This window comes from Dioscorea cayenensis, chromosome 15 (genome assembly GCF_009730915.1).
Source record: "Dioscorea cayenensis subsp. rotundata cultivar TDr96_F1 chromosome 15, TDr96_F1_v2_PseudoChromosome.rev07_lg8_w22 25.fasta, whole genome shotgun sequence".
In the NCBI taxonomy this organism is placed as follows: Eukaryota; Viridiplantae; Streptophyta; class Magnoliopsida; order Dioscoreales; family Dioscoreaceae; genus Dioscorea; species Dioscorea cayenensis.
Window position 1 is genome coordinate 5,229,338 of NC_052485.1, and position 10,862 is coordinate 5,240,199.

At 31.2% G+C, this 10,862-nt stretch overlaps 1 protein-coding gene across 1 annotated transcript; it reads right to left on the bottom strand.

Moving 5' to 3' along the window:
- Positions 1–1,357: 1,357 nt before the first annotated feature.
- On the bottom strand, positions 1,358–4,914 carry LOC120277514 (myosin-binding protein 7). Its single transcript, XM_039284378.1, is given in 4 exon segments — positions 1,358–1,632; positions 1,726–1,772; positions 3,452–4,067; positions 4,069–4,914. Coding segments are annotated over 4 exon segments (1,269 nt in total). The 5' UTR covers positions 4,584–4,914; the 3' UTR covers positions 1,358–1,541.
- Positions 4,915–10,862: the final 5,948 nt, after the last annotated feature.

Genomic DNA, 10,862 nt, shown 5'->3' on the forward strand with positions numbered 1-10,862 from the left:
AAAAATAATGTAAAAGGGCACAAGAATGGGGAAAAAAAGATGGACGGGACTTGAAAGTTGAAACATCCACCACTTTGTGCTTTCTTTATTGTGTGAACATATGGGGTCCTCATCTCGGATGTGCTTCCACCCAACATTTGTCCACTTTGTATTAGATATTTCATATTAGACATAATTTCTTTTTGCAAAATTTAAATTTAGCTTATGATGGTGTACAAATCTTCATTAATATATATATATATATATATATTAGTTTTTTTTCAAAGATAATGTTTTATATGTGCTATATTTGTATTATAGATGTGAAGGAATATGCGGGTAAATTTTTTACTAGATCATTAAACTTTGACTCATTTTCAATTTATATCAATTTGGTCACTCAACTTTAATTTGATTTTAACTAGTAATAAATCAAAGATTTCAACCCCTAATTGATTACATAGTCTGTCTGAAAAATTTGAGTCGATCCTCTACATGACACATTATTAAGTCTATTGGAGGTGTCCATGTCATTAAAAAAAACCACATCATTCATTTGGGAGCCGAAATCCCTTGATTTACTACACAGTAAAATCAAAATAAAATTAAGTAGCTAAATTGATGCAAATTGAAGTTCAATAATCGAAAATGAAAATAAACCAAAATTTAATGACCTACTAAAAAATTTACTCGGGAATATGCTCAGTTACACTAATATGTTACAACAGGAATATGCTCAGTTACACTAATATATTACAACAGCCAAACTGTTAATTAAATGCTGCATAACTAATGATATATTTGAAGCATTTATTTTTCATTTAATTTGCACAAATCCAATATATTTGGTTGCTTAATGATTAAAATAAAATTTTTTTTAAAAAAAATCAGCTGGTTTATTGGTGCTTTTAGGGATCACTTGATTAGGTATGTACATTTATGAATGTTAGCTTATTTATGCATTTTTTAAGAGTATATAAATGCAAAAATTTCTTATATTTACTTTATCTTTGTTCTTTTTCCACCAGAAATTGCGTATAAAAAAAATAAAACAAAAAAAATTAAGGTCTGCTCAATTACTAGCTCAAGCCGGAAATCTAGAGAACATAACATGAATTTCCAATAATACCCTTGGGTAGCTTGCATATTTTATGTCAAAGTTAAGACAAAATCAAAGTCATACAAGGACTTCTAGAAGACATGGACAAAGTCTTCTTTTCCTTAGGTATAAAATTAAAAATTAATAAAAACATTAAAAAAAAAAAAGACAATTTACACAAATTCCATATACACCCTATGATGAAATCGAGGACTGAATTCAAACAAATCATATGAAACTAATAGACATATAAACCACCCTAATCAAGGACCTCCCAAATGAAGAACTATATTAGTTACAAGAGAAACATATGAACAAATACAGGAATCACATGAAATCCAGAAGAAAAAGAAAATGCACTTCAAGCAAAGTCATCTTACAGAGATTCATTCCATAGTTTATACTCAGTGCAACGTCGTGTTTCCAAGCTAAATCTCTCAGAGAACGTAGGAGATTTCCATAGTCATGTCGTCGTGCTCCAATGCCTCATTCGTGGAGATTTGTCCAAGAGAAGTAATAAGCCGACGTTATTGTTTGTTTGACCGAATGTATACCTGATGGAACAGCCGAAATTTAGGTTAAACAAGAGCTACTACATTTATGAACAATTGAATGGAACATCATGATCTTGATGTGAATCCACATACTTGGATCGAGCTGCTTTCTTTCTCCAGAAGATGAAGGACAGGATCCACTGACAGAAGAGAATACATTTAGCAAAAATAAAATAAATCAATGCGAGAAAAAGGCTTCAACAAGGCGCCTTGAATTGTTTTATAAAAGAATGTAAGATTGAGAAGTTTGGAACTATTGATACTGATTCATCAAAACAGTACTTCATGAATGAAGAAGCTAAATCCTTATCTAGTTCGTATCTTTATGAATATCATTTGAATGTTTAGTCAGTTACAGATACTAGCATCTTTTTGATGGAAATGCTAACATGAACTTAATCAACTAGTGAAAATAAAATCTTATATGTAGATAAAAACACCAGAAAAGGAAATGATTAGGGATGAAATAGAGAGAATGTAACAGTAAAGAACAGAACGGCAAGCAGAATAGCTTCACGACAAAAGAACAAGCAATATAATGACGACAACCACTTCTGAGTGTGGGTGGAGAATAGATGTCAAAAGAAGAAAACTGTGAGATTGCAGAAGATGACGAGATAGTGCTACACAAGATGAACCAACATGAGTTAACACACACACACAAACAAACAGCAACAACAACAACAACAACAACAACAACACATGATGAGGCTTTATAAGGGCCATTAATCAGAACCATGCAAATCAAGACAAACCACTATCCTATAGTACAATTCATCATCTAGGGCAATTTCCATATCACCACAGGGTAAAAAAAGGATGATTTATAGGCCTTCAATTGAAAGTTCATATGACAATTTACAAGCTAATTTAAAGGGCAAACGTGAGAATTTAACACCATGACAAACAAATCTAGGTTTCCTGCATAAGTTTAACAAGGTCTTATAGGTGACATGGCCTAATCCATATGCCCAGCTATGTAGGCTATACTTGAGTATCATAAATCCATGACATGCAACTGGAGCAACCTTTCTAAAGCATGGCCAAATGACATAAAATTCTTTTAAACTCAGCAAAACCAGTTTCAAAACACCTGCATAGATCAATCTCAAATAGAAGTTCCTATCGAGAGGAGAGGCCATTGCACTAAGAGTCACAAAGGATTGGCCATTTATATTACAACTCAAAAACATTCTAAATAAAATTTAATTGCAACTTCACTAACTTGTACAGCTTGCCATTTTTCAGTTCAGAAGAAAGTAGGAGTATTCAATATTGAATTATCGATATCAACCTATACCTATATACCAAATTCACGAAATAGCTATTTAACTAGGAAATCATTAAAATTCACAAATTTTTGAAATAAATAAAACAAAAACATTTCTTTTCCTTCTTTTTATACAATTATATTGATGGTCACTAATTTAAGAAGGAAAAGTTCTTCAGCAATTTGGATTATACTTCATAGTCCTGGTATCAAGACATCTAAAAATTTCGGCATAAACTGATATTCCCCAATAAAAATGACACTTCAGATGCTCCATTTATTAGTTGCGTAACTAAAGCTTTGTGATAACTTGAAAAATATTAAAAAGCTTCAAATACATAGAATCCACCAAAACTCTTATACCACGACTACTGCACCAACTTAAGGAAAGAACATCCAATCACGAATGGTTCTCAGTAACTTCAAAAGATAACTATTTGCATTCAATGCAGAACAAGCACCAGTGATAAATAACCTAATTAAAAGCATGCCAAAAATTTTCAATGATAAAAAATTAAAAATGCAAATCAAGATCTCCAAAGTAATTACCTTCACTATAGACATGATCGAAAAGCTCTTAATCAAAGATTGCTGCTTTTTCACAACCTTTCTCTCCGGCACCACCGCTTCTTTACACAAGTGCTGAGCAATCTCCCTCAAAAGCACCAATTGCGCCTTCTCGGTCCTCATGGAAATTATAGCCTGCCTCATTGACTCCCGATCAGCCTCCAATGCTTGCAACCTCATGTAAAGCTTCTTTATATCTGTTTCTTCACCACCGCCACTACCAGCAAATTCCCCAAGCTTCCCCACATCGTTTGGCATTGCCCCGTAGTCGTCATTGCTAACCCCAACAGGCACATGTACTGCATCAATGGTGTACACCCTATCGCTTCCTCCATCGCCCTCTGATTCATGATCCCCCGAAGCGGGAAGCTCCTCCTCCTCCACCCTTTCGTTGCTGTTCTGAACTCCATTATCAAAAACCAAGCCAGAGCTTGTCCGGGATTCTGAGCAAGAGCCGCGGTCTGATGACTTCGTGGAATGATGTTTTGAGGACGGTTCCACCACCTCCTTCTCGGTGACAGCACCGCCGCTTGCGGCCATGTTCTCCAGCTCATAAATCCGGCGCTCCAGGCCCCTGCCTAGTCTCAAGATCGGCGCTTTCATCCTCGTGATCCACGTCCCCCGGCGGACTGCACCTCAACGGAGGATACTGACAATCGTACCCAAAGGCAGGAGACCCCGGCGTTCCAGGATCACTAACCAGATCTTCAGGAGGATAGCCAAGGCTGAGAAGACGATGCCTGTAAGCCTGGACCTCAAATGAGAGGGACTGAAGAGCCTGGTCTTTGCGGAAGAGGAGATCCTCAAGGGACACGATCTCGCGCTGATCATGCGCCATCTTCTCCTCCGCGAATCTCTTAAACTGCCGAGCCTCCATCTGCGCCTCAGCCTTCTCACGCTGCAATCGCAAGATCATCGACATCGTCTCGCTCGCCGCCGACGCCGCCGCGTTCCTCTCCTCATCCAACTCCGCGCACAACTCCTGAATCGTCTCCTGCTGCTTTGCCACCGCCTCCCGGAGAGCCGCAACCTCATTCTCCACCTCCACTCTCACCGCCGCAGCCGGAGTCGCAGCCACGCCAATCCCATCCCATTCATCAAGCTTCCGCTTCATCGATCGTCGCCAAATGGATGTCTCCCGCGGTCCACAGTGAACACAAGCACAAGAACAGCAACCCGAAGGTGTCTGCAATTCCATCGATCGCCAAAAGCATCCAAATCCTCCACCTTCGACGAGAGATCGAAGGAAGAGGGAATTGGGGGAGGATTTAGGGTTTCGAGATTGAGGATTGGCTCTCCGAGGAGAAGGAGTTCCAGGGACCCGAAATGAATTATTTCTAAATTTAGGGACTAAATTTTCACAAAATTTTGGTTTTTAGTTGGAAATGAAAGACAAGAAGAACGATGGTTGGAAGAGGCCGGCATTCGCTGGATCTTTGCCTCGCGGTTTCAGAGATTTTTTCATTCCTAAAGAGACCTAAAAACTTACCCCTTTTAAAAAGGACTGATCTGAAATATCAGAATTGTTGACGTGGCATAATCTTGATAACTGTCCTGTTTAATGGACTGTTTTCAGGGTGGAATTTTATTTATTTATTTTATTTATTTGTTTGTCATTATTGCGGTTTTTCAGTGTCACAATTTAGTTGATGGAAAGGGATTAAAGGACTAGGTTGATGAAGAGAGATTTGTTTCCTGTTTGAATATTGTTTTTTTCATTTTTTAACTATTCTTAAAATTTTAAAATTAATAAAATTAAATTTGCTTTCCTTACTGATAATAATTTTTACCATATTACTTATAATTTTTTAAAAATATTTTTTTATCAACATGAACAAGCCACATATTAAGAACATACATACTCAAAAAGTACAATCAAGATTTATAACATCATCATCTGTGTTCTCATCTTGTATAAATAGAAGTTTCATTTTCTCAAAGGGATACAAATAACCTATGTAAATCCGATGTTAATAGATCAACCTGCAGTTGATTTGTGACAAATTTTATAAATTAAATTAAATAAATAATATTATTGCATGTGTTTGTTTAAAAAGGGAAAGAAAAAGAGTAGTTTAAAAGGATAACTTTTCATAAATTTTAATTTAATTTGTGCCTTTTATTTATAAGAAATATTTATATGTGACTCTAATAAATTTGTACCAGTAAAATAAGATTAATAAATAAATAAAACGGAGCAAGACGGCATGTACATGATGGTAATTGTTAACCGTTTCTCAATCTAAAAAAGGAATCAAAACAAAAATAAAAAACAAACATGACTACATACACATCAAAAGTGTATCATGGGCTCCATTTTGGTCCTCATCTCACCTTTTTATTTATTTATTTATTTATTTGTTTATTTATTTATTTATCAACGTGTTTAGCTAGGGTCCACTGTCACAAATTCAAGATTCAATAACATATATATATATATATATATATGAGAAATCAAATCAAACATTTCGGCAATTCCTTGATGGAATACGAGTTAATTTATAAAAAAAGATGTTGAACGCTGTAATATTTCTTAGTATGTATAATTTAGTAGTTTCACTGATAAAAAATAATTTCAAAAATACGAATTACAATTATTTCGTTGATATAAAATTTAATATTGAAAAGAGTTATGATTTTATTTGGTCCTTATTTGATAATTATTTTGAATAGTTTACTCTTATTTTTGGATTAAAAATATTTTTCTTTTGGAATAAATGAATATATGTACTTTGTTGTTGCACTTTAACAGAACAACATGACTAAAATAGTACCCTTGCAATGTATTTATGAACAATTGCATAAAATTTTGTGTTTATGAATTCAGTAATAAACTTTTAATTATCATTATGAAAAAAAAAAAATGTACTATGCGCCACTTCATTTAGTTGTTCATCATAATCGTTCATATGTCATATGATTAAACTTTTAGAAAGCCAAGAGTTATCGTTCAATAATTAATATATATATATATTTATTTATTTAATATATATATAATATATATATATATATATAATAGATAAGTCACGGCCAAAATTTGTATCTATAAGGAGTTAATTTCTCAATCCACATGTACTCCTGTAACTCTTATTTTACGTGAATTAATATTTGAACTTATTTTTTTATAAAAACACCAACACGGGTTTTTGATGCCAATATATATGTATATAGTTGAATTATAAAATTTATTTGAAAATTTTAATATTGTTAAGTAATAAGAGTAAGATAGTTTCTTTTAAGAAAGAAAAATGATGGAAATGTTACACCAAATTAATTGTAAAAGAATGCAAAGATATGAAGAAGATAGGTGTTGATATTTAGGTGCTTGTTAGTAAAGAGAAACGGATAAGATCTAGAGCTTTAGATGGAGACGGTGGACCAGAGATGGTGAAGGTTGAACCATAAAAAGGTTTTAAAAAAATGGGCCAAGTGGTTGGGCTCATCATCAATAATGATGCACCACCTTCTTTTGCTTTACTCTTTAAAGTGGAGTGATATGGACACAACCTTTTTATCCTATAAATAAATAAAATATAATAATGAACTAAATATAAAATTAATGAGAATTTTTTATGTGAGAACCATTAATAGCCGAGTGGTTTTTCGTTAGAAAGATGAATGGCCAACTCAAAAATAAAAAACCATAGGAATTGATACTCTATAGTACTATATAAATATTTTATAATAATATAAATATTGTACTGTTTATTAATTTTTTTATTAAAAAAATTGTATTGTCTACCTCTCAAGTATTGAATGGCAAGAAATTTACTAACATGGATTTCTGGCCCATAATGTATCATTTTGGGTATATAAAATATGTCGTTAGCCCGCCTTATATGATAAATTTTAAGGTAGTTGTTAAATCATCATAGCTAGTGCGTCTTCATACCTATACCCTTTTTGATGATGTTTGTCGTCTTTATTAAAATAAAATCTTTGATATATAGATTAAAAAATAATTGAAATATTTTGCATTAGAATAATATATCAATGGTCCATATTTACTTGTATTATTAGGTCGTCTAATAATTAAGAACACTAGTGTCTTTGATGAGGGATGACTTGTTCAATTAAACCCCTAAAAGTAAGACTACAATTAATTATATAAACATAAAACATGAATATAATGAAATAAACATAACACATTAATATTAATAAATATTCATTAATAATAAAAAAATATCTATGATTTTGAGTATAAAACTTATATATTATTAAAGAAATCAAAGTTTTAGTTGTCGATCCTTTTGCCCATCAAATATTCATTCAAAAAGAAGCTAATATTTTTTCCATTCACATAATTAGAGTTAAACTATTATTTATTTTATCCAAACATTAATTATAATAAATACAATAAATTAGATTTCTAGTTTATTGTTCATGGTTTAAGGTTTAGATTATGAAGGAAAATTAATTTTTTTTTTTAAAAAAAATATTATAAGAGAGATAAAATAATGTAGTTGTTGATGTGGACACCAACTTAACATCCATGTCATTCGGGTTTATGAAATTTATTGTGTAAAAATATCATTACTCTATAAATTAAACATCAAAATAATATATTGATATTTATTAATTTTAAAAATTATTTTATTTCCAATGCAAATAATTGACTTGAAAATTTAATTTCATTTATTAATAGAATTGGTCAAAATAATAGAGATTTAAAACATTTAAATAAACAAATTTGATTTTAAATATTTTAATTTTAATATGAAAAAATAAGTTGAGAAAATTTTTCTCACTTACAGAGCTTCCCTTACCTTACCTCACAAAATTGGTAAGTTGATAACTAAAATGAAAATTTTGATTTTATTTTATTCTACAACCAAATATTTTGACAAATTCACACACATATATAATAATTAGAGATAATACTCCATTAAAAATAAATTATTAATCAGTATAATAAAATTATAAGAATTTTGAGAAATACCTCTATGTCAAACATAATTGATAAATTTTCCATCATTTAACCCCATTTCGAATGCGGGTCACATGTAAACCATAATAAATTGATGAGTCGGCTTGAAGCTCGAGTCTCCAATGCAAGTTTCATGATTTAAAATAGTTATACACAAATGGTCATCTAATTAGTGAAAACAATTAATTTTATTTTATACCAGTATATATATATATATATATAAGCCCGTGTCTTTTACGGATTTTCATAAGTTTGAAATCTATGCAGGCACCGTTGGATCAATATCATCTTTCCCCATTGATCAATATCATCTTTTTCCGCGTCCCTTTCTTTCTAAATCCTAACCCTACTCGTCGCTCTTACTTTTTATCATCTATATCACCAGAAAAGAAAAAAGAAAAAGAAAAAGAAATAATTGTTATTTTTTTTAATGAAAGATTGAATTAATTTTTAAATTGAGTTAAAATTAATTAAAAATATTTCAAATGAATTCAAACCTATTTTCTTTAGTAATAAAAATAAATAAACTAATTTTTTTAAATAATTCCTTTAATAAAACAGATAAGCCATTAATATGTTAAAAATGCAGAAATTATAAAATGAGTCAGAGAAATGGGTTGGGAACACATGGGCCACTAACCACAAGATGTAGTAAGATGACCTAACAGAATAGAGATGCTAAAGAAATAAGGCAGAAGGAAGAAGGATAGAGCTAGAAGAAGTGGAATTACAATTTACAAAGGGATAACAGAGCAATAAGAGGAATTTATAGAAGATAACAACCATCTTCTTATTTGTCCCCACCCAGCCAAACCAAATTTCTTATTACTTGTATTAGTATACCTTGTTTGGCTAAGAAATAGCAATTTTGTTACCCAGCCAGCCAGCCAAGGTTGACAGGCAATATACAACCATTTTATAAATATTGGAATATTTAAATAAATATATTCAACAATTGACTAATATTAATAAAATACCATTATTATTTTTAAAAATAAATTTTAAGATTTATTAATATTAATTTAAATTAAACTTTCATCAACTTAATTTTTGACAACAAAATTTTACCCTCATATTGTTATTCCCAACCAAATGTCTTATTTAATCAAATATTGCAAAGTCAAATGAAGCTTAGGTAGCGTTTGGTTAGATGTAGTTGAAAATACAGTAGATTTTCAATCACAGTATAGTTGTAAATTCTGGAGTTGAAAATGCAGGAGAGTCAAATTTGGTGTTTGGTTGACTATAATTGAAAATGCTGGATTTTAAAATTTTGTATTTGTTTGGGAGGATTTGTAAATCTGGATTTCGAAAACATGTGTTTGGTTGGATGTATTTGTAGGATAGAAACACCCAATTAATTATTATTAATAGTAACCAAAATAATTATGCATATAATTGCTTAATTTAATATAAATTTATGTTTTCATTACAAATTATTGTTATTTTTTATGTTGATAAAAATATAATAGTGACCATTTATTATTACGATAAAAGTAATATCATGATTTTATTTTTATTTTATTTATATATATTTTTATTAGAAAGTCTCACGTGATCCCACGTGCGAGACTTTTTATGGAAATCCCAAATGCGGGAGATTAAACTACGGCCGATTTGGACGTAGTTTCAAAACCAACCAAATCCATCTATACTGTATTTCTAACTACTTTCAAATTCTCAAATCCAACCAAACAAACACCAGATTTTAAAGTTTTTTGTAATTACAATTACATGTAGTTTTATATCCAGCCAAACAAACACACCTCATATATTTGAGTCCTCAAGGCTCAAGGAAGAGAGTCTAGGGACCTGAAAGAACTTCCACTACACTACATCATCAGGGCACGACTGATCCTTTGTTGTTTTGCTAGGTCCCTATGAAAGTTGACCATTGTTCATCTTCTTATGAGGGATTATAGTTTCGTTCCCTTTTCTTGTTGTTATTCATGGTTGCTCTTTCTTTTTATATTATATTATGTGTTTGCTCAATGGAAGAGCAATTTGCATTTTGCACCTCTTATTTATCCATTTTAAAAAAATAAAATAAAATAAAATAAAAACCCATACATCTCAACTATTATTTTTCTTTAAAAAAAAACAATTGGACCACATAGAATACCAAAAACATGCACAAATCTCAACAAAACAAGGGACGTTTGGTTCGCGGCAATGCAGAAAGATTACCACGTAACACGTGGTAATCTGAAAATATTACCACGTTTGGTATTGCACCGGTGGTAATGTGGATGGTAATATCACATTACCAACTTATAAATATTACTAAGAAAGTGGTAATCTTATTACCATCAAATTTGATGTCTATCTTGGATTACCATGGTAATCTTATAACTTTTTATATTTTAACAAATTGATTACCATGATAACTAAACAAGGTAATAAAATATTCCCGATAATAAGAGTTCCCAACCAAACATGATTATATTAAATTACTGCAATATTTCC